Below are 25,036 nucleotides of genomic sequence, written 5' to 3' on the forward strand. Positions count from 1 at the left end.
TTGTAGGACATTCCTACAATTGTAATGTTTGACTGTACATAATAGATCTTCTTTTACAATACGTCGAGTTGCTGATCCTGGTGCCAACAGAGTTGGAATTACATGACTATCCTATTAACTTAGAAGTAGTTTCCATTATATACAGCATATCTGACCAATCTTTGAATCCATTGTTGGAAACATTTTTTATATTCTTATACAGTGACTATTAACAGCTCTTACCTCATTCTTTCCTAGTTCACTTACCCATAACCAAATCAATGTCCTCTCATGCCTGTATTCAGGTGCAAGCACAAGAAACTACATGGAACTACACCAGTGAGCCAGAACATTATGACTACTACCCATTGTCAGAAATGAATGCCACCTGACGGCATTATGGGCACGTGATGTGGTAAGGAAAGGATATAAATGGAACGGAGGTGATGGGGAATCATTCCAGTGATGATAGGGGCTGCAAATGGGTAAATCCTCTAACATCAGCAATTTTGACAAAAAGCAAATTGTTATGTCCCTGCCCCTGGGAACAAGCATCGCAGAAGTGGAGAAGCTGTTTGGCTGTTTGCATGCTACTATCATCAGCATGTATGGAAACGGATTGAAGGACAGTGGCAAGGTGTTGGATATTCACTCTTCATCACAGAATGTGAAGGTTTGATGCTTGCCAGCTCTGTAAAATGGGATAGGTGGTGGTCTATGGCATTGTACAATATTGGTGCAGGCTCAAGTGTATTGGAGCACACCATTCGGTGTACATTGTTGAATGCGGGTCTCCACACTGGATGACCCCATACATCACATGTTGACCCAATTTGTAGTTGCAGTGGGCACAGTATAACTGATAATGGACCATGGACACTGGAAACATATCACCTTGTCAGATGAATGATGTTTCTTGTTACAACTGGTCAGTGGTAAGTCCAGATACTCCATCATCCAAACAAACAGCTGCTTGAAGCATACACCATGCCATGGGCAAAGGCCGATGGAGGTAGTGTTACGCTATGGCGGACATCCTGATAGTAACCAAAGGCACTGGACAGCTGTGGATTATGTGCATCCCTTAATGCTTGATGTCTACCCAAGTGTGATGCCATTTTGCAGCAGTATAACTGTCCAGTTCCCAATGCTAGGATCACGTTACAGTGGTTTGAGGAGTATGATTGAAAACCCATGTTGATTTCTTGGCCATCAGATTTGCCTGATCTGGACCCAATGCAATAAATCTGGAATGTTATCAGGAATCGACTCCACACCCACAAACTATTGATGCTTAATTTATTGTAATTGTGTGATCTGTGCATACACACCTTGTGCCACGTATCTCCGGGAACCAACCAAGGACTTTGTGAATACATGCCACACAGAATAACTGCCATATTGCATTCCAAAGTGTACCAACATGCTATTAAGCAGGTGGATGTAATGTTTTAGTTCATCATTGCAGATCACATGAGTAAGCTGTGTAGGGTAAAGTAGTCATGCAGTTTCTGGCTAGAAAGGGACACTCTGAGAGGGGTACGTGACTGAGAATTGTCATGGTGGCAGAACCAGTTTATCATGTGCCATAGATTTAGCCTTTTTTCAGCACACAGTTATGCAATTTTCTCATAGCCTCCAAGTAATAAACTTTATTAACAATCTGATCTGTTGGAAGGAACTATGAATGCTGTATCCCCTCTCACATAATCAAATATATTGGCAAATCAATGGAACATGTTTTTTATGAGTTTTCAGCAGCCCATAAAGTTGTGGTGGTAGCACAACTGAATGGGTTCACCACCCATTCCAGTGCTAAAGTCTTGACAACACTACTATGACCACATGTGAGCCGATAAAATTTACATCAAGAATGTGGCACATTTCATTAGTAAATTAAATGGCATAGTTGTTCACCAGAGGACGTGGTTGTTAATTTTCATGTGCTATCACTGTTTACCACAGTTTTGCTTAATGAGGTTGTGTTAGAACAGTTAAATCGAATTTTGCCTGCTTAACTATTCAAGTATTGTATCATGATCACATACTACAAATAGAACATTAGGTTCTGTGGACAGACTCATGGCATAGCTACGGGGTGTGCCTTCAGCCTGGTGATTGCAAGTTTTTACATGGAGTAATTCGAGAAACTGCCAACAATATGTGGTTGTGGAAATGCAGCGGGGAGGAACTACATCATTTTCATGCACATCTGAATGAGATTAATCTGATGTTTCAGTTTACTATGAAAGAGAAGGTACATAGAAGATTACATCTTCTTGATACACTAGTCTTCAAGAAAGAGGGTGGTTGCTTATGTCACATGATATTCAGGAAACCCACGCACATATACTATTACTTACACCAGAATTACCGCCCACAACAAAAGCAGGGTGTTATAAAATCATTAACTGATAGAGCCAGGATCATATGTCAACTAGATCTGCCAGACGCAGAATTGGAATGTTGTACCAGTGCAGTGCTCAAGAATGGGTGTTCTTCCACTGAGACACAGAGCGTTAAGACAACCACAAAAAGATTACAATGATGTACAGATATTTGTGAAAGCTAAGGTTTTCTTGCCAGTAGTGACTGCATAGAAAGGAACTTGATGTAACAGATTATCGCTGTAATCTACAAACCCACCTGGAAGATACAGGAACACCTAAAGTCAGTCAAGGCAGCTTGCAAACCATTGAATAAACACAAATTTACAATATTCTGTATAGTTCTGGAGATTTTTACATGGTTGCTAACAACAGAATAGTCGAAAAATGAATATAAGAACAAAGGGCAACTGTAGAAGGGGAGAAACAGACACATGAGCTATTGCAGAATGTACTTTGCATCCAAGAGACTGCCGGATTCTATTTGATAAAACTCAAGTACTGGTAGCCACAAACTGTAATGTGACCATTCAGGTGGGCCATAGAAAATGCAGAACAACCCAGTAATTGTAATTAGAAAGAGTACGTAAAACTGAATGATATCCTGGTTCTTGTGCTGAAAAAGATGTACATTAGTCTTCCACCATGGGGTGATAGCAACAGCAGGTGATGACAACCAACAAAGGCCTGCTGTGGTTGAGCAGTCAAAATACAGTGTATTTCAAAATGAGTGACCTGATTTTAGATGGTAATAGAAACAAAAACTGGGACATGCTGGCAAGGAAATATGGGTTGTTCCTATGGGCGTGGCCTGCAGTTTCAGAAAATCGCTAATAGACATCAATCAGTGCATCTTCTCAGTTTTCAATCAGTCAAAAGTAAGATGGCATCCACTGCAAAAAGTGTAGTTTGGAAAGAGTGAGCCAGTGTGCTTGCCCAGTGTGCTTTTTGTCAGCATTTTGGCATTGATCCTCCTGCTCCCAATAAAACTTTCATCATTGGTATCACCAATTTGAAGAGACAGGATGCTTGTGCAAAGGTAAGAGTCCAGGTCAATCTCACGCTTCTGACAACACGGTGGACAGAATTAGGCAAACGTTTGAGCAGAATCCACAAAAGTCTACTTGTCATGCTAGCAGAGAACTGGCAGTGCCTTACACGATTTTCTGGCGAATGTTAAGGCATTGTTTAGTCTATAAACTATACAGACTATAATTAGTGCAAGCTCTTCGGGTTAGCGACAAAAGGAAATGGGTTGACTTCAGTAATTCTCTGCTAGAGGATGTAGGAGATGATACGTTTTTACCATAGTAAATTTTCTGTTACGAAGCAACATTTCATGTTAGTTGTAAAGTAAACCAACATAAAATGAACATGTGGGTATTCCAGAACCCTCATGACACTATTGAGCGTGAAAGAGATTAACCTAAAGTGAATGTTTTTTTGTACCATTTCTCATAAAAAGGTGTACACTTCCTTCTTTTTTTGAGGAAAACACAGTGACTGGAATGAACTATCCTCAAATGTTGCAGAATTGGTTTTTTCTACAACTTCAGGATGAGTCCATTGACTTAATTTTCCACCACACTGGCACAACAACATATGTCAGTTTCTCTGTGACATACTGCCTCAACGTTGGATAGGGCACACAGGACCCTGAGACAGTGTCCTGAATTCTTGGCCTCAAAGATCACCAGACATGACCAAATGTGATTTTTTTTTTTTAATTTTTTTAATTTTTATTTTTCGGGTGATGATATGTGCATGAAAGTGTGTTCATCTCCCCTTTACCTCATGACAGAGACAAAGTGAATAACAGACCAGCAGCCATCATAACTTATGTGAAAGCAGATACATTGTATAAAGTTTGTGATGAATTTAGCTGTGTTGTTCATGCTGCTGGTGGACACAGGACACAAAGAGCATTTGTATTTTGCAGCCCATCCCATTTTTGTTTTTATTGATAAATATGGAGTTTAGAAATCAAGTCATTCATTTTGAAGCACCCTGTATCTCTCCCATGAGAGACACCTTATTGAAGGCATCTTCAGTGCCAGGCAAGAGGGTTTACATGCTTCATTGAATTGAGACTGTGTTGCTGAGGGATCACTCAAACCAGAGAGGCCTCAACAAAGGAGACAATGAATTACATGCAAGAAGTTTGAATGGCTTCCAAATGTCGTATCGATGTCTATGATGAAGGAAGCAACTGGTTTCACAAGTGATCTTCGTCAGATAGTGAGAGAGGAAGTTCAGAAGGCACTTGGATTGCACGGCAAGCAAAAAACCTAGCTGCTTAAAGAGGTTACAAGGGAGGAAGTGGAACAGACAGTGAACCCAATCTCTCGTCCTTCATTTCCCTTTAAAACGGTGAAAAAGTCGAGACCCAGGCGGAGCTACGTTCCTACAATGCCGCATGAGGAACAGGAAGGCTGACATCTGGAGGACCCAGGTTAACTAACCAGTATGTTTCCACTGCCCCACGACCATGACATGTAGTGCGCTGTTGTCGAGAAAAGCGGCAAATATTTGATGATGCCCTTGCCAGGAGACAGCAGACCAATCTTAGCCGACGCCAACTCTGGGACGACAAAGATGAACAAGAAGATGTGGGTGCAGGACGACGTAGGTCACCATCGCCGCAAGCTAACCGCTGGAGAGGACACTCCCCAACACACCGATCAAGGTCTCCATCGCTGTTTAGAAGCTCCAGCTGATCACCTAGCTGCCGCAACATGGAAAACTAAAGGGTGCGACCTTCCTTGGAGGTAGGGCCACCGAAGAGAGAGATCCTCTGCCATCAATCACTACAAAAATGATAGGAAATGACATAGATATCCTCATGGATGGCCAACTAGCCCAAGCTCTTGTGGACTCTGGAGCATCGTATTCAGTTATTTTGGAGAAGTACCATTGCCAGTTGCAGAAAACCTTATTCATCGATACCTAAACATCTCTGCTGAAGATGGCTAATGGGAAATATGTAAAATGTACAGGAAAATGTCATTCATGTGGATATAAGTGGCCATACACAACCCATAGAATTCATCATCTTACAAGAGTATAGTCATGACGTCATTCTCGGATGGGACTTTTTGAAAGCTTCTCGGACAATTATAGAGTGTGGTCGCTCAAAGATAATTCTAGACGAGATGAGATACTGTGGGCAGGAAGATGCGCTTCCGAGTGTGTTGAGACTGTGTGCTGGATGAAGTAATCATTCCTGCAGTCAGCGCTAGAAAGGTAACTGTCACGTGTCATGCCATGCATCAACCCATGGATCTTGTAGTGGAATGTAAGAGAAGCATACCACTGAAGAATAAGTTGGTCATCCCAGCCTCTGTTTCATTTAAGAACAGATTCGGTGAATTGTGGATAGTTAACTGTGACAGAGAACCGCAGATCCTTCCAAGATGCATGTGTGTAGCAAATGCTGAGCCATTAATTGAAGAACAGCTGAGCACCATAGAAACCTCCCATGCCGAGTCTGTGGGTGAAATTAGTGCTGCCATGATGAGATAAAATCTTCTAGCTCGACTATCACCAGATCTCACTAAGGAGCAACAGAAGAAGCTACTTGCCATTCAAGAGTTCTCTGAATGCTTCAATCCACAGGTGAAGAGCAAATTAAACAAATCGATGGAGAAGCACTGGATTAGCACGGGAGACCATCAACCAATAAGCCAGAGAGCTTACCGTGTATCAGCAATGGAATGTTGAATAATTTGCAACAAGGTAGAGAAAATGAAGAAGAATGACATCATTCAGCCTTCGCAGAGCCCTTGGTCATCACCAGTGGTCCTCGTCAGGAAGAAGGACGGCAGTTGGCGCTTTTGTGTTGATTACAGGAAGCTTACTAAGATAACTAAAAAGGGCATTTACCCTCTTCCACAAATTGACAATACACTAGATTGTCTGAAGGGGGCTAAGTTTTTCTCAACCATGGACATGTACTCGGGATTCTGGTATATTGAAGTAGATGAGGCTGATCGTGAGAAAACTGCATTCATCACCTCTGAGGGCCTGTATGAGTTTAAGGTAATGTCGTTTGGTTTATGTAGTGCACCAGTAACTTTTGAACAGATGATGGATAATCTTCTAAGTCACCTGAAGTGGAAGATGTGTCTTTGTTATTTAGATGACATTATAGTGTTCTCAGAGACATTTGATGAACACGTAAAAAGACTGAGAGCCGTTCTTAAGTGTCTCCAACAAGACGGACTGAAACTTAATCCAAGAAAGTGTCTCTTTGGAGCAAAAGAAATCAAAACACTTGGACACCTTGTGTCAAACGAAGGTGTGCTGTCAGACCCAGAAAAGGTGAGATCTATAATGGAATTTCTTATTCCTAAAAGTATTAGAGATGTGAGAAGCTTCCTTGGATTATGTTCTTATTCCGTTGTTTTATCAAAGACTTTTGTGTCAAAGCCAGGCCACTCCAAGAGTTGTTAAAAGCTGATGCTAAATTTATCTAGGGTGGTGCTCAACAAGATTCTTTCAATGTGCTGTGAAAAGCTCTGACGACTGACCCTGTACTTGGTCTGTGTGATGAGAGAGCACCTACAGAACTACTCACAGTTGCCAGCAGGTATGGGATCGGTGCTGTTCTGGTGCAAATTACGGTTGGAAAAGAGAAGGTTATAGCCTATGCTTCTAGGACACTTACAAAAGCCAAGAAAAACTACTCAACTACAGAAAGAGAATGTCTTGCTGTGATCTGGGCCATGTGCAAGTTTCGGCAGTATCTCTATGGAAGGCCATTCACAGTTGTTACAGACCATCATTCACTTTGTTGGTTGACAGGTCTTAAGGATCCAACAGGATGACTTGCCAGGTGGGCACTATGTCTTCAAGAGTATGATATAACAATAGTGTACAAAAGTGGAAGAAAACAACAGGATGCTGACTGTCTCTCAAGAACCCCTGAGCAAGACCGTCAAGACTTTGATGAGGATAGTGACTGTCTCTCTGCACTCTTATGATCTCTCAGCTGAGCAGGAGGAGGATGTCAAGGTATCTCAAATTATGCTTGCCTTAAATCGGTCAGAGGATGTGAAAAGACAATTTAATGTAGTTAATGGATTACTCTGCAAGAAAAGCTTTGATTCCTGTGGAGGCTACCAGTGATTCCTAAACACATGTGCGTAGATGTTCTACAGATATTCCCTGACACACCTGAGGCTGGGTGTGTAGGTTTATTAAGACATATGACTGGATCCGCAAGAGATTTTTCTGGCCAGTTTTATTTAGGAGAGTCCATCACTATGTGTCGCACTGTCGAGAGTACCAGAGGAGAAAGGCAGTTCCTCAGAAACCACCAGGCCGACTCATACCATTTCCACCAGCTGAAATACATTTCCAGGGTGTTTGGACTGAGCTTGGAAGATTTCCAATGTCTGCTAGTGGCAATCAATGGATTATTGTTTTCACTGATTATCTGACGCACTATGCCATTACAAAAGCCGTGAAAACATCCGAAGCATTCGAGGTAGCTAAATTCATTGTGGAAGACATTGTATTAAAACACGGTGGCCCAAGGTCATTAATTATGGATCAAGGGAAAGATTTTCAATCAAATTTTGTGACCGACATAAACCGTCGGTGCAACATTACTCATCACATGACGACTGCCTACCGTCTGCAAACTAATGGGTATACTAAATGCCTTAATAAGACCTTGGCCGACATGCTATCAATATTCGCCAATGTTGAGCAGTGCAACTGGGATGAGGTGCTACCTTTCGTGACATTTGCCTACAACACCACCAAACGATACACCACAGGATTTACGCCATTGTCCCTTGTGCATGGGTGTTTGGCGTCTACGATGATGGACACTGTTTCCGTTAAATCCTGATGACGTGGACGATGACTACGTCGGCCAGGTGTTAACCAGAGCTGAGGAAGCTCAGCAGTTAGCTCGACTCCGCACGCTGCAGGCTCAAGAAAACAAATGCCAAAGGTATGACGCAAGCCAACGCCCTGTTGTGTACCAGCCTGGTGACCTCGTCTGGATCTTCACTCCTGTTCGGAAGGTTGGTCTCTCTGAGAAGCTCCTTAGGCGCTACTGTGGACCTTGTAAGGTTGTAAGACAGTTGCCTGATGTTACTTACAAAGTCGAAGATTTCGACCCTGACAAAAGATGACGAAAGATCAGAGATACAGTCTACGTCCTTCGAATGAAGCCCTATAAGGATCCTGAAACCTAGGGTAAATTTGAAGGTCTAGCGACAGGCAACATGCGGAAAGGTGACGAAGAGTGTAGCCGCAAAAGAAGTTCTAAGAAGATCACCGCCAGGGCAAGAATCAGTCACGAGGAGTCTGAGTATGCAGGACCGATGACTTGTTCCCGGGCTAGGATGTAACACCGAGACGCTGTTCACTTAAGGAGGGAGCAGTGTCGCAGAAGAAGCTGAGTAGCACCGTGATGTAGTGGTTATAATACTGAAGTGTTGCATGAGGGGTTGTGAGTTCAAAACTCAACTGGACTGTACAATTTTAATTTCTATATTCGGTTTGAGTACATTCTAGAAGTATTCACAAATGTCAAGAATCATTGTACAGGAATGTTCTGTAGCTGTATATATACTGTGTGTGTTCTGACCAGAGACAGTTCGCTCCGCGCTCTTGTATGTGCAAGTGGTGAATAAGCCTTCGTTAAGTGAAGTTAGTGTTTGTCATTCATCTAATTACACCTTCTTCTACGTGATAATATGACAGCCTAAACAGGAATAAGATTCTCCAAAGTTTGAAGGATTTTAGAATCTCACTAAAATTAGTGAGGTGGACCAAAATGACAATGAAAGCAACAGTTTGCAAGGTTGGAATAGAGCTCAAGGGTGTTATGAAGGGAGGAGGCTGCAGCAGGGATATGTGGTGTCAGTGCTGCTCTTTACCTTAGCACTAAAGAAGGTAATTCAACAAATGACAACAAACCCAGAGCGAACAATATTTAACCAGCACGTCCAGGTGGCGGCACACACTGATGATGTAGCATTAATTGCAAGGAATATCAGACCTTTGAAGTATAGTTGTGCTGCAATGGAGGCAGCACCATGGAAGTTAGGACTGAAAGTGATTATAGGTAAAAAAAAAAGTGTATGATGGTGGGAGATATTGGTGGGGTAGAGGAGAGTCATCAGTAAAAGTAAATGGGAAAGAGTACCAAAGAGTGAAAAAGTTGAAATATCTAAGTTCTATAGTAACAGAAGAGATAGCACAACAGCAGAAATTCGGAAAAGGATAGAAAGTGGAAACCAGTGCTATTATTCCTTGCAGAATATATTCAAGGCAAGAAATGTTATTTGGAATACAAAAATCCAAATATATTTGACTGTATTATGACATATAGTGATGTATGGATCACAAGGCTGGTTGATTATTGGAAAGGAGGGAGTCTGGTTATTAACGTGGGAAAGGAAGATTTTGAGAAAAATATGTGGAGTAGTGAGAACAGATGAATATTGTATTGAAAATCATGCAAGAAAGAGTAAGATGGGCTGGTCACTTATGAAGAATGCCAGAAACTCGGTGTTAAGAAAGTGTCTGTGTGAAAGCCCAAAGAGAGAAGGGGAAGATAATAACACAGAAAAAGGTGGCTTGAAGATATGGAGAAGTATCTCAAAGCTATGGGAGTCAGGAGTTTGAGAAGGCAAGTTGTGGACAGAGAGGAATGGAGGTAGGTGATAAAGGATGCCAAGATTCTGCAAGGACTGTCATGCCGACGAGTTGAGTTAATTCAAAATATGTACCATCATATCTCTACTCGTATGCAGGTATAAACAGAATTTCATTTCAGTTAGTGGCAAGGCAGGGAGTGAATTGGACCTTCGGTAAGTTTTGTGAAAGTAGATAGGTACCGATTTCTAATCTATTAAGAAAACAGTTGATTTAAATGCATGCTCATGTGGCAACAATATGTTATTGTGTGATTCTGTGTTACAAAAATTTTAGAGAAAGAAAGCAGACTGGTCAGGCTTTGTTCTTCTTCTTCTTAATATCTGTCTTATGGCAGGTTTCAACTGAAGGCTCACCTGTAATGTTCTGAACATCTTCCTTTGTCTGTTTGTATGTTCATCCATGTATAATCTTGTCCATCATTCCAATTCTTTTCCTATCCCTTCCTCCCATTCCTTCCATTTTTGCCTCTATAATTCATATGCAGTATATGTCCCAGCCAGGGTTTTCCTCTTTCTGACCACTGATAAATAATATTACTTCTTCTTCTGTTTTCTTCATTACTTCTTGATTCCTAAGTCTTTCTGTCCACTTCACCTTAAGCATTCTTCGTAGCTACATTTCAAAACATTGTAAATATCTTTCTTCTTCCTTTTTGATGGTTCTTGATTCACTATCCCTATGCTCAAGACATAAAATTTAGCAGATCTTATCCTCAGCTCAATTGGAATTCTTCTGTTGGAAATTGGTTCACATTTTTAAATGCCTCCTTTCCCATATATATCATCCTTATTTCGTCTTCTACATGTCATTAAACTTACCAGATACAGAAATATATTCTCTCTCTTCTGTCTACAAATATGTTAACTGATTCTTCCTTAGAGCCTGTCCCCTTCACTTTTGTCTTTCCTATTTTTATCTTCATTCCATACCCCTAACCCTTTCTTGCAGTACCCAAAAACATGTGCTTTAGCTCCTCTTCTGATTCCATCAGTGTGTTACTTCATCATCTGGATATTTTACAGTCCGTATCCCTTTTCCTCCAATTACACTGCCTCCTGTCCTCTTTGCCCTTACCTATCGGTTCTTATTCAAGTGTGTCAATCTTATTCAGTTTTCAAGGCTCAACACCTTTACTGTTTGCTGATTTATTAACTTTACTCCTTACATTATTTTCTTTACACCAGACATATTCACTACCATTTTTATATTCAGTTTTGTTTTTTGAGTATAATCCTATCACCAGGCCTAAATATTATACACTTGCGTTCTAACATTTGAAATATGGAATTACCTCATCAAAAATTATTTTAAATATTCCAACATATTAATTTTTATGTGATTGCAGGTTTTTGGCACAACACAAGTATCATTTAAAGACTTACCACTTCTGGAAGTGAGACTGCGTGATGCAGTTCCTGAAGCATTCGAAATGGTCTTAAATTACATATACACAGATAGAATTGATCCAACCAAGAAAAGTGAGTAGACGTAAATAATAAAAAGTTTAACTGTTATGAATACCAATGATTGATCAGTGATAAATAAGGACACTAGCATTTGCAGTACATCATGAACATCTCTGTCATTCATGTGTTTGGTGGCATGGTGGTTATTTTATGCTGTATGTAAAATACGAGTTCGCTTATCAAATGCAATACAAAGCATTACTCCTGCACCTTTATGATATGACAAAGCAGATACAGATGAATACACTTCAAAGATAATAAAAGTACTGGCATGTCATCTTGTGGTCTCCAGCATAATGGCTGGTTTGATTCAACTCTCCATGTTAATCTGTCTTTGCAAGTGTTTTCAGTACTGTATAACTATTGAAACCTACATCCACTGGAATCTGTTACTAAATGGCAAATTTTGGTTTCACTCTGTAATTCCCTTATTATTTCCTTCTCTCCTTTAAACCCCCCCCCTCCACGATGTACTTTATCCTGCCACTATGTCCTTCACCCCCCTCCGTCCCTCCCCCCTCCGTCCCTCCCCCCTCCGTCCCTCCCCCCTCCGTCCCTCCCCCCTCCGTCCCTCCCCCCTCCGTCCCTCCCCCCTCCGTCCCTCCCCCTCCGTCCCTCCCCCTCCGTCCCTCCCCCCTCCGTCCCTCCCCCCTCTGTCCCTCCCCCCTCCGTCCCTCCCCCCTCCGTCCCTCCCCCCTCCGTCCCTCCCCCCTCCGTCCCACCCCCCTCCGTCCCTCCCCCCTCCGTCCCTCCCCCCTCCGTCCCTCCCCCCTCCGTCCCTCCCCCCTCCGTCCCTCCCCCCTCCGTCCCTCCCCCCTCCGTCCCTCCCCCCTCCGTCCCTCCCCCCTCCGTCCCTCCCCCCTCCGTCCCTCCCCCCTCCGTCCCTCCCCCCTCCGTCCCTCCCCCCTCCGTCCCTCCCCCCTCCGTCCCTCCCCCCTCCGTCCCTCCCCCCTCCGTCGCTCCCCCCTCCGTCGCTCCCCCCTCCGTCGCTCCCCCCTCCGTCGCTCCCCCCTCCGTCGCTCCCCCCTCCGTCGCTCCCCCCCTCCGTCGCTCCCCCCTCCGTCGCTCCCCCCTCCGTCGCTCCCCCCTCCGTCCCTCCCCCCTCCGTCCCTCCCCCCTCCGTCCCTCCCCCCTCCGTCGCTCCCCCCTCCGTCGCTCCCCCCTCCGTCGCTCCCCCCTCCGTCGCTCCCCCCTCCGTCGCTCCCCCCCTCCGTCGCTCCCCCCCTCCGTCGCTCCCCCCCTCCGTCGCTCCCCCCTCCGTCGCTCCCCCCCTCCGTCGCTCCCCCCCTCCGTCGCTCCCCCCCTCCGTCGCCGCCCCCCCCTCCGTCGCCGCCCCCCCCTCCGTCGCCGCCCCCCCTCCGTCGCCGCCCCCCCCTCCGTCGCCGCCCCCCCCTCCGTCGCCGCCCCCCCATCCGTCGCCGCCCCCCCTCCGTCGCCGGCCCCCCCTCCGTCGCCGGCCCCCCCTCCGTCGCCGGCCCCCCCTCCGTCGCCGCCACCCCCTCCGTCGCCGCCCCCCTCCCTCCGTCGCCGCCCCCCTCCCTCCGTCGCCGCCCCCCTCCCTCCGTCGCCGCCCCCCTCCCTCCGTCGCCGCCCCCCTCCCTCCGTCGCCGCCCCCCTCCCTCCGTCGCCGCCCCCCCTCCCTCCGTCGCCGCCCCCCCTCCCTCCGTCGCCGCCCCCCCTCCCTCCGTCGCCGCCCCCTCCCTCCGTCGCCGCCCCCCCTCCCTCCGTCGCCGCCCCCCCTCCCTCCGTCGCCGCCCCCCCTCCCTCCGTCGCCGCCCCCCCTCCCTCCGTCGCCGCCCCCCCTCCCTCCGTCGCCGCCCCCCTCCCTCCGTCGCCGCCCCCTCCCTCCGTCGCCCCCCCCTCCCTCCGTCGCCGCCCCCCCTCCCTCCGTCGCCGCCCCCCCTCCCTCCGTCGCCGCCCCCCCTCCCTCCGTCGCCGCCCCCCCTCCCTCCGTCGCCGCCCCCCCTCCCTCCGTCGCCGCCCCCCCTCCCTCCGTCGCCGCCCCCCCTCCCTCCGTCGCCGCCCCCCCTCCCTCCGTCGCCGCCCCCCCTCCCTCCGTCGCCGCCCCCCTCCCTCCGTCGCCGCCCCCCTCCCTCCGTCGCCGCCCCCCCTCCCTCCGTCGCCGCCCCCCCTCCCTCCGTCGCCGCCCCCCCTCCCTCCGTCGCCGCCCCCCTCCCTCCGTCGCCGCCCCCCCTCCCTCCGTCGCCGCCCCCCCTCCCTCCGTCGCCGCCCCCCCTCCCTCCGTCGCCGCCCCCCTCCCTCCGTCGCCGCCCCCCCTCCCTCCGTCGCCGCCCCCCCTCCCTCCGTCGCCGCCCCCCCTCCCTCCGTCGCTCCCCCGCCCCCCACCACCTTTCCATCACTCCTCCTCATCCTCATCCTCCTCCATTCCCCCCTCCTCCTACTTCTTCATTCCCCTCCTCCTACTTCTTCATTCCCCTCCTCCTACTTCTTCATTCCCCTCCTCCTCCTTTGTCCCTGCTCATCCCTTTCCCCCCTGCTCATCCCTTTCCCCCCTGCTCATCCCTTTCCCCACCACCACCCCTCTGATCATCCCTTCCCCCCCACCACCCCCCTTCTCATCCCTTTCCCCCCCCCCACCACCCCCTTCTCATCCCTTCCCCCCCACCACCCCCCTTCTCATCCCTTTTCCCCCCCACCACCCCCCTGCTCATCCCTTTTCCCCCCACCACCCCCCTGCTCATCCCTTTTCCCCCCACCACCCCCCTGCTCATCCCTTTTCCCCCCCCCACCCCCTGCTCATCCCTTTTCCCCCCCCCCACCACCCCCTGCTCATCCCTTTTCCCCCTTGCCCTCTCCTCTCTCTCCCACCCATTCTCCTTTCTCTCTCTCTTCCCCATGCCGTCCCAGCTCTGTCTCTCCCCCTCCCATGCCCCCTCCTCTCCCTTCTCCCTTGATGGCAGTTCCCGTCCCCCTATTCATTTTCTGCACATACGCACAAAGTACATTATCAAAACAAAATTAAATAGTAAAAGTTTGATTGAAATTAGTCTCTTGTGTTGCTATCTGCAACGTCTGGTGCAACCCTATTTTTTCCCAAGAATTGTGCATATTGTCAGCTGTATCATACTTATTTGCTGGCTGTGTTCTTTGGAAGGGAGCTTATAATCAGATCAATGGACATTTATTTAAAGACATTTCTTGTTAGCTGTACTGCTTAAAACTGAAAAAAATCATAAATAAGTCTGTTATGTTGTATGACTGCTTACTTTTCATTTTGCAGTTGAGGATCCAGTTTGCAACAGAGTTGTTTTGTTGATGATGGATGTGTACAGACTTGCAGTGCAGGTAAACACTTCAACAACTGTGTTCATGGCACTATTTTTAAGATGCTATGCTAGTTAACCTTTTCATAAATTCTTCGTAGCATTAGTATATTTGAGTCCTGAGTATCAGAAAGATGAAGTTACAGAATCATTTAAAAAATACATGGTTCAAAAATGAAAATGTATGTGTATCAGATCTAATATAATGTCTTCACACTGCCATAACAAATACTTAGGCAGGAGAAGACTGAAATAAACATGTCATGCATGATGTGTTATTCTGTTTGTCTCGATTTAAGAGTGATGTAATCACCTCAAAGCCTAATCATTCTCTCATCCCTTTTTCATGTGCACAAAAATATTTTTATTTACATTGCAAGAAATGAAGAACAAAACTATCCAGAAATGGAATTGTTTAATATAATGGATCTTGTCGCACTTGATATTTATCTTAAAACTTCACTCAAAAAATTTTTGTGCAGAAAATCATTATAAAGTTTCAGATAAGTGTGCAGCAGTTTATTTCTTACCTTTTCCCAGAGTTCACTCTATGCTTTGCACCTCATATGGGAAAACTGCATTCTCATCTATTAAAATTATTTAGCTTTCAGATTTGAAGTATCTGTCCCCAAACACAAATGACCTGTTTAAGTTTTAAACTTCGTATGTGTGTAAATGCTTTGGCATCTCTGAGAAAGATCTTCAGATATCATGTATTAATACTGTAAGTTATGCTGGCAGCTTGAATATAAAAATGGCATTTTAAATCTCACAGTTTCATGTAAATTTATAGCTATCCACAATAAGTGATACTCTAATTTTACTCTTACATTGATAACAAAATTAAGTAACTAATACTGGCTGCAGCAACTCTGTAGCCTGGGTTCTTGACCAGGGTAGATAGGGTTCTAAAATGCTTCAGACTTTGATCAAAGGCTTTGCATGTGCTGCAGACAAGCCCGTCTTTGTGCAGGTGATAGCTTACAGCTACGTTTGGCTGCAGTTACAAGAGGTGTCTGACTCAAGTAAGCACTGACTGGCATAAACTACAAACTAATTGAGCCAGCTGCTGACTTCAGTAAAGATTTAACTAGGCAGAATCAGCTGGATCTTCAGAGTAGAAGATAGAATAGCTCTCTCCAATTGGCGTTTGTAGGTTCGGCTCTTCAAAGTTGTCACAGTGCCTAGGTATCATTTCTTTGCAATGGGTGTGAATTTTCACCAATTGTAGACACTATTGCAATGTATAAACTTTGTTTTCCCCTCATAGTTTTACTCTTTCTTTCCCACAGTCATCCAGACAACTTTAGTGGTGGCCAAACCGAAGTCACATTTATTTATTTCATTTTGATTTGGTGTTAAAGTTGAGTCATCTCCTCATGGTGAACCTGGTTTGTGGATGTTTGCTTGTGTTTAGCCTGTAAGTTTTAAACTGGCTGTTGTGATTGCAGTTCTGTGTTCTCTGCCATCCACCTGAATTCAGAGTATAAGTTGTCACCTAGTTGTGAAGCTCTTCCCTCATTTTCTGATAGGAATTGAGCCTAATAGCTTGTTTGGGCAGTTGCATGCAATTTAATTGCAACAGGATTTGATAAAGCCTACATAATGCAAATAGGGTGCTGTGGGCATTGGTGGGGTGTTTTTGGATTGTTGTAAAGAGTCTGCGTCAGGCATAGTCAGTTCACTACATAGCTTCTAATCACATTGTTTGCTACCAAAAACATTGTACGGATTGTCATTTCAAGCCCCATACATTATTTCATACTTGTACAGTTCACAACATCTTATCACATCTCCGTCATCAGAACATAGTTTTTCATGGTGACATTCTTGGATAATGTTTCTCAGGTTTCTTGCCGTGTCAGATTTATTTGTCTAGTCAAGTTTTTAGTAACTTTCTCTGTCATTATAAGCTATACAAATAGGCCACGTGGAACTTTGTTATATAGTTAGCTGCATTATCATTGAAATATCACGAAATCACAGAAATTCCGTATTTTGCTAAAGCTTATGCTGAGGTCAGTGATGGAAGAACATTATCAATGAAGCTGATTCTGTTAGATTGTGGATAAATCAACCTCTGTAGCCTTTCAGCATTGAGCACCCATTTTCATTATTTAATTCAGCCAACTACATACGAGAGCACTACATAGCCTATTAGTATGACAGTTAACTTGTAATGGTAATAGAGGGAGCACTGCAAGCTCTAGTATATAAAGAAATCTGAAATGGTAAGAAAATGACAAACATGTATCCACCCTATCCTAATGTTTCACATAATCACTGATAGTTTGCTGTAAACACTACAATAAATTCCCACCTCGATCAAGGTTAAAATTTTTAGTCCATAACAATGGATCATGATACAGTGGCATTACTAAATATGTACACATTACAATACATTTGAAGCATGGAACATGGAACAAAGGCAAATGTGTGTTGTAATCTATACTGTCCTTATAATGAGAAACACATATTAACATTAAAAATTGCATTTGCTTTTGTGCTGGTGATGCTGTAAACTTCATCGTATTGGCATGGCTTTTTCATGGGAAATCAGGCAATAAATGTGAGGAGATTCAACATAAGTAGCAGAACAGTCATGAAAAAGGGAGCAGCTCGATTGATGAATGCCATTGGCATCTTTGTATTGGACATGGAGCTTTGCATTCTTCGATCATTTACACAAGATAACAAAACTCAGATCACAAGTATCATAACAAAGGAAACATTAAGGAAAGGAAACAGATTTTCAAAAATGTTGGTATCTGTCAATTGTGCTACAATGTTGCCACATCAATTTTCATTCTGTTAAAGGTGGCACATAAACATGACAGGTCACTTCACAAGTTCGTGTGATGCAGAGCAGTGTTGCAAGCTGCTGCCATCAGGTATGGTGGTAACACAAGATGCTCTTTCCACAGCTGATATCAAGTGTCCAATGAGTGAAATGCAGCAGACAGTGCATTTTTAGTCCTGAATTTACACTCATGTCTTAACCTAACATCAACCTTGTTATGTGCAATGTGTCTGAGAAGATGTTAGTCAATGACTTGCAACAGAACTCAAGACGGAAAATTTTAGTTTCAGCATTAAAAGGGAACTGTAACTTTTCACTTTCTTCAGTTACCTGAAACTGTCCTCATGTTGGCTGGATAAATTGATATGATACCAACTGTTGAGCAGTCCTAGTTGACACACTGTTACAGATTATAGGTGACACAGGCAGATTTCAAATGAAAACAGAATGATAGCAACAAAAAATAAGAGGAAATAAAAGTAAGTATCATGATGAAAATGATGCAGCAAAAGATTAAAAATAAAAATTTACATTTAAACCAATTAATTGAAAATAATAATCAATCATTTTGATAAATATTTACAAAAAGAAGGTTGCATCACCAGACAGGATATCTACCCGCAACCTTATGCACATCAGGACTGTAACGTAATCATTGCACCACAGCACCCCATATGTTATGGTGTTATATGGATTCCTTTACAGAATCAGTCACTATGATGATTTGCTGCCTTGAAAAATGTTGACCTTGTGCAGTATCATATGAAGCTTACCTACTGTAGGCCCATCTCTGTGGTGATGATGATGATGATGATGATGATGATGATATGTGTTTCCAATTCTAGAAATGCAAAATAAAAGGGCCAGACTCAGGATTCAGGATCCAAACACACAAAGAAAAATGACAGACAAGCAGTTGGAAATAAACTGACCATTTGTTGTGGCAGTTTGGTAATGGCAAACAGTTCAGGCAGGATGTTGAGTGCTCTGATTGGAGGTAGACGGCTCTAATGTGTGTCCAATAACAAGTAATTTTAATGAGACTGTAGCAACATGACTTGTAATGCAACTAAATACTCAAACGTTCACAGCCTGTTGGGTAGGAATGTCATTGATATAGGTGAGGTGTGCATTTATATGCTATGTGAATGTCTGCAGATACAGAGACTGTATGTGTAATGTGTCTGCAAACATAGAACTATGCAGAAAACCTGTAATTTTCAAAGGTATTGTAATGTGAAGATGAACAAACAATTCACAGGCAGATGTTATTTTGTGCCCCCATACACAACTTGCACTAGGCTGAGAGAACAAACAGTTAACTTGTTTTTGCTCGCTTCATTCTCCGATGTCTTATTATGGAGCAACACTAGCTAAAGATAGAGCACCAGAATTGGATAATCAGTGCTTAGTATATACCATTATATGGAATAGCAGCTTATGCAGTATGCATTTTTGTGCAGGATATTTGTGTGATACCATCCCTTTGCACATTAAGACTGTAAAGATTGAATTATGCCCATTAGAATGTGAATGAAATGGATATTGTACTTATGCTATCTGTCCTAAAAATCTATATTTTAGACTTTACTCTCAAACCTTTTTGTCCATTTGGAGGCTTGTACTTTCTGGTCAGTGTGCAATTTGTTGAGACACACTGAGCATCCAGACACACAATCCTTGTACTTTGGGCACAAAAAGTTCCATTCACTCCTGTAGAACTGTAGTCTCTATTAATCGTACATGCATTCACCAACTGCTTTAATATAGAAAAATACCATGGTGCTACGACTCAAACTTTACACTCAAAAAATACTAAAATAAGTGTTGCAGTGGTGGTGCACAGAGATATTCCATTATAGAATCACATTCAATAGGTGTATAAAGAGAAAGAAAACACTGTAGCAGCACCTGCATAGCTGTTGGATTTAGAACTATGCACAGTTGTATTCCTTTCAGACTGCATTGTCTGCATTAGACTGTTCCAACTCACATGCCCGTGGGTAGGCAAATGGGTGACATGCAGGCAGTCTTGCAGCCAGGCTGTTTTATAGGTGATTGTTCTCCACTGACCACGCACTTTGGGTGGGGATGACCAAGCACGTTGACCATGTGCACCTCCTCCAGCGGATTCACATCTCTTATCTGTTTCGTATGTGCTTGCCCACCATGGGACAGCCACCCGTATAGCATTACTTCCCTCTCAGTGCTGCAAGTCTATCCTTCTACTGCTCTCTTTTCCTCGCTGCCTTTGTGCCGATTGTGCTTGGATCTGGTTTGTGATTTTGGTCACTCATTTTCTTCCCATCCAGCATTCTAAAACTTTTCAATTTTGGCTTATGGTCTTGGGTCTTGGGTTTGACTTGCTACTCCATTTCCAAATTGTATAGAAGTGTGCCCCCCATGAACCATGGACCTTGCCGTTGGTGGGGAGGCTTGCGTGCCTCAGCGATGCAGATAGCCGTACCGTAGGTGCAACCACAACGGAGGGGTATCTGTTGAGAGGCCAGACACACGTGTGGTTCCTGAAGAGGGGCAGCAGCCTTTTCAGTAGATGCAAGGGCAACAATCTGGATGATTGACTGATCTGGGCTTGTGACACTAACCAAAACAGCCTTGCTGTGCTGGTACTGCGAACGGCTGAAAGCAAGGGGAAACTACGGCCGTTATTTTTCCCGAGGGAATGCAGCTTTACTGTATGCTTAAATGATGATGGCGTCCTCTTGGGTAAAATATTCCGGAGGTAAAATAGTCCCCCATTCGGATCTCCGGGCGGGGACTACTCAAGAGGATGTCGTTATCAGGAGAAAGAAAACTGGCGTTCTACGGATCGGAGCGTGGAATGTCAGATCCCTTAATCGGGCAGGTAGGTTAGAAAATTTAAAAAGGGAAATGGATAGGTTAAAGTTAGATATAGTGGGGATTAGTGAAGTTCGGTGGAAGGAGGAGCAAGACTTCTGGTCAGGTGACTACAGGGTTATAAACACAAAATCAAATATAGGTAATGCAGGAGTAGGTTTAATAATGAATAGGAAAATAGGAATGCAGGTAAGCTACTACAAACAGCATAGTAAACGCATTATTGTGACCAATATAGATACGAAGCCCACGCCTACTACAGTAGTACTAGTTTATATGCCAACTAGCTCTGCAGATGATGAAGAAATTGAAGGAATGTATGATGAAATAAAAGAAATTATTCAGATAGTGAAGGGAGACAAAAATTTGATAGTCATGGGTGACTGGAATTCGGCAGTAGGAAAAGGGAGAGAAGGAAATGGTAGGTGAATATGGATTGGGGGTAAGAAATGAAAGAGGAAACTGCCTGGTAGAATTTTGCACAGAGCACAACTTAATCATAGCTAACACATGGCTCAAGAATCATGAAAGAAGGTTGAATACATGGAAGAACCCTGGAGATAATAAAAGGTATCAGATAGATTATATAATGGTAAGACAGAGATTTAGGAACCAGGTTTTAAATTGTAAGACATTTCCACGGGCAGATGCGGATTCTGACCACAATCTATTGGTTATGACCTGTAGATTAAAACTGAAGAAACTGCAAAAAGGTGGGAATTTAAGGAGATGGGACCTGGATAAACTGACTAAACCAGAGGTTGTACAGAGTTTAAAGGACAGCATAAGGGAACAATTTGACAGGAATGGGGGAAAGAAATACAGTAGAACAAGAATGGGTAACTTTGAGGGATGTAGTAGTGAAGGCAGCAGAGGATCAAGTAGGTAAAAAGACGAGGGCTAGTAGAAATCCTTGGGTGACAGAACAAATACTGAATTTAATTGATGAAAGGAGAAAATATAAAAATGCAGTAAATGAAGCAGGAAAAAAGGAATACAAACGTCTCAAAAATGAGATTGATAGGAAGTGCAAAATGGCTAAGCAGGCATGGCTAGAGGATAAATCTAAGGAAGTAGAGGCTTATCTCACTAGGGGTAAGATAAGATAGATACTGCCTACAGCAAAATTAAAGAGACTTTTGGAGGAAAGATAACCACTTGTACGAATATCAAGAGCTCAGATGGAAACCTAGTTCTAAGCAAAGAAGGGAAAGCATAAAGGTGGAAGGAGTATATAGAGGGTCTATACAAGGGCGATGTACTTCAGGACAATATTATGGAAATGGAAGAGGATGTAGATGAAGATGAAATGGGAGATATAATACTGCGTGAAGAGTTTGACAGAGCACTGAAAGGCCTGAGTCAAAACAAGGCCCCGGGAGTAGAAAACATTCCATTAGAACTACTGACAGCCGTGGGAGAGCCAGCCCTGACGAAACTCTACCATCTGGTGAGCAAGATGTATGAAACTAGCGAAATACCCTCAGACTTCAAGAAAAATATAATAATTCCAATCCCAAAGAAAGCAGGTGTTGACAAATGTGAAAATTGCCGAACTATCAGTTTAATAAGTCACGGCTGCAAAATACTAACGCGGATTCTTTACAGATGAATCGAAAAACTAGTCGAAGCCGACCTCGGGGAAGATCAGTTTGGATTCCGTAGAAATGTTGGAACACGTGAGGCAATACTGACCTTACGACTTGTCTTAGAAGAAAGATTAAGGAAAGGCAAACCTACATTTCTAGCATTTGTAGACTTAAAGAAAGCTTTTGACAATGGTGACTGGAATACTCTCTTTCAAATTCTGAAGGTGGCAGGGGTAAAATACAGGAAGCGAAAGGCTATTTACAGTTTGTACAGAAACCAGATGGCAGTTAGAAGAGTCGAGGAAAATGAAAGGGGAGCAGTGGTTGGGAAGGGAGTGAGACAGGGTTGTAGCTTCTCCCCGATGCTATTCAATCTGTATATTGAGCAAGGAGTGAAGGAAACAAAAGAAAAGTTCGGAGTAGGTATTAAAATCCATGGAGAAGAAATAAGAACTTTGAGGTTCGCCGAAGACATTGTAATTCTGTCAGAGACCAAAGGACTTGGAAGAGCAGTTGAATGGAATGGATAGTGTCTAGAAAGGAGGGTATAAGATGAACATCAACAAAAGCAAAACGAGGATAATGGAATGTAGTCGAAATAAGTCGGGTGATGCTGAGGGAATTAGATTAGGAAATGAGACACTTAAGGTAGTAAAGGAGTTTTGCTATTTGGGGAGCAAAATAACTGATGATGGTCAAAGTAGAGAGGATATAAAATGTAGACTGGCAATGGCAACGAAAGCGTTTCTGAAGAAGAGAAATTTATTAACATCGATTATAGATTTAAGTGTCAGGAAGTCGTTACTGAAAGTATTTGTATGGAGTGTAGCCATGTATGGAAGTGAAACGTGGACGATAAATAGTTTAGACAAGAAGAGAATAGAAGCTTTTGAAATGTGGTGCTACAGAAGAATGCTGAAGATTAGATCGGTAGATCACATAACTAATGAGGAAGTATCGAATAGGATTGGGGAGAAGAGAAGTTTGTGGCACAACTTGACTAGAAGTAGGGATCGGTTGGTAGGACATGTGTTGAGGCATCAAGGGATCACCAATTTAGTATTGGAGGGCTGCGTGGAGGATAAAAATCATAGAGGGAGACCAAGAGATGAATACACTATGCAGATTCAGAAGGATGTAGGCTGCAGCAGGTACTGGGAGATGAAGAAGCTTGCACAGGATAGAGTAGCATGGAGAGCTGCATGAAACCAGTCTCAGGACTGAAGACCACAACAACAACATAGAAGTGTGGATTGTGCAGTTTATATTCTACCCTTTCTGCTATTCTCTCTTTGCATCCTTCCTTTCTTGCAAATGTGCTATTCCTCAATCCTAGCAGGGTAGCAGTTCCATTATTTGTTGGTGGCAGGAGAGGGGGGGGGGGGTTCACGTGCATGCTCGTTGGAAGCCCCCTGACCGCACAGGGATCGTTTTGTTGGTGGATGAGCTGGAAACTCCCCACGCAAGCCAAGGTGTATATGCCCTTCACATCTGGGTCACCGGGATGCCGGATAACAGTTTACAGGCCAGATAACCATTGCTGTGGCTGCATGGCACCTGTGGGGAGAGCCCCCATTCAGAGTAGGTGGTACTACAGCAGAAGATTCAAACAGGAAATGAATTAAACTTCCTTCTGCTGGTGGCTGCATGGCTCCAGCAATTTCTTCAGATGGGAAAGAGATATATGCCACCTTGATGTTTCCTCCCTGGCTTCTCCATGGGAAGAGGGCAAGCCAGATGTCTGAATGCAAAACACATTATCCAATACTTTGTATGTACTTGGGCTGATGGGGATACTTTTACTGCAATGAAACCATTATTTTTTTGGAAAACATCGACATTTGGGGAAGGTGAGTTCTGAGAAAAATGCAAAATGGTTCGTTCTTAATTAAAACTTCCTCTGCTGGCCAACCTGCAGCTCTTCAGGCATGTGATCATGTATGTGACACATCTGTGACCACTGCACCACACAAAACTTTGAACATGGTCCAAGAAATCTTGTTCCACAGAGAGTTTACACTCCAAACAGATGAGCAGCAGCTCTGAACTAAGCTTCACTGGCAAGGCATACATTTTATCAGACATGTACAAAAAGGGCCCAGGGATGATTGTATGGATGTAGGCAGCTTTATCTTAGCCTTTGAAGGGAATGTTGGCCCAGAGAAAGTTAAGGTCATGGTGTACAGGTAGGATGTGAAACCTTATGTCCCACCACCTATGGGGTGCTTCATATGGTTTTACATTGGGCCTAAATCATCTCACTACACGGCAGACCCAGAATATCGCTTCCAAGGAAGATCACTTCATGAAGGTAGTCTTTGGGAACATACATATTTTTGTGTCAACAAGGCAGAACATCACACTTGTTCGCCAGTCTGCCACTTTACAAGAAAGAGGTAACTCTGTTGACTGCCTATCTTATGCAAAGGCATAGAAGATATATGAATGCCTACCTTTTGTCATTATGATGACCATTGCATTAATGTCATGACTATTGCACCCCCCTCCCCCTCCAAGAAATCAACTACCTAATCAAAATCACACCTCCTCTCATCACGTGGTTTCTGTGGTGCTTTCTTTGAGAACCACTTCCTGAACCAGGTTAGAGAAGCATTCTCATTCCTTGGTGTGTGTGCTGGTGACAGGGCTTCCTTTCAGGATCCCTCTACCCAGCAACCCTCAGACTGGAGGCCTGACATCAAACACTGGGTGAAGGAGCCCCAGCTTGTGGGTCTCCGTGCTGTCCATTCTTCATTTGTCCCCATGCTCAATGCAGGTACCCCCTTGAACGAACCTTTCACTCAAAAGATAATGATGTTGAAGAAGAAGAAGAAGAAGAAGAAGAAGAACTGTGACAAGAGTCCTCCAGTTCCCCCAGATATCAAATCCCCTCACGCAGTCAGATTCTGAGCTGATGTTTGTGGATGTGGTTCCATCACAAGCAGTGACCCTGTGGTATGCCAGTCCTTCTGGCCCCTTCACACCTAACCTG

At 44.2% G+C, this 25,036-nt stretch overlaps 1 protein-coding gene across 2 annotated transcripts in view; it reads left to right on the forward strand.

Moving 5' to 3' along the window:
* Window positions 1–25,036, forward strand: part of LOC126203163 (leucine-zipper-like transcriptional regulator 1) — a 179,472-nt gene that overhangs the window by 70,787 nt on the left and 83,649 nt on the right. For both annotated transcript variants that reach the window (XM_049937404.1, XM_049937405.1), the window contains exons 10-11: window positions 11,392–11,524; window positions 14,754–14,818. In XM_049937404.1, the coding sequence (XP_049793361.1) occupies window positions 11,392–11,524; window positions 14,754–14,818 (198 nt within the window). The remainder of the gene's footprint in view (window positions 1–11,391; window positions 11,525–14,753; window positions 14,819–25,036) is intronic.

The sequence above is a fragment of the Schistocerca nitens genome, chromosome 9 (genome assembly GCF_023898315.1).
Source record: "Schistocerca nitens isolate TAMUIC-IGC-003100 chromosome 9, iqSchNite1.1, whole genome shotgun sequence".
NCBI classification, from domain to species: domain Eukaryota; kingdom Metazoa; phylum Arthropoda; class Insecta; order Orthoptera; family Acrididae; genus Schistocerca; species Schistocerca nitens.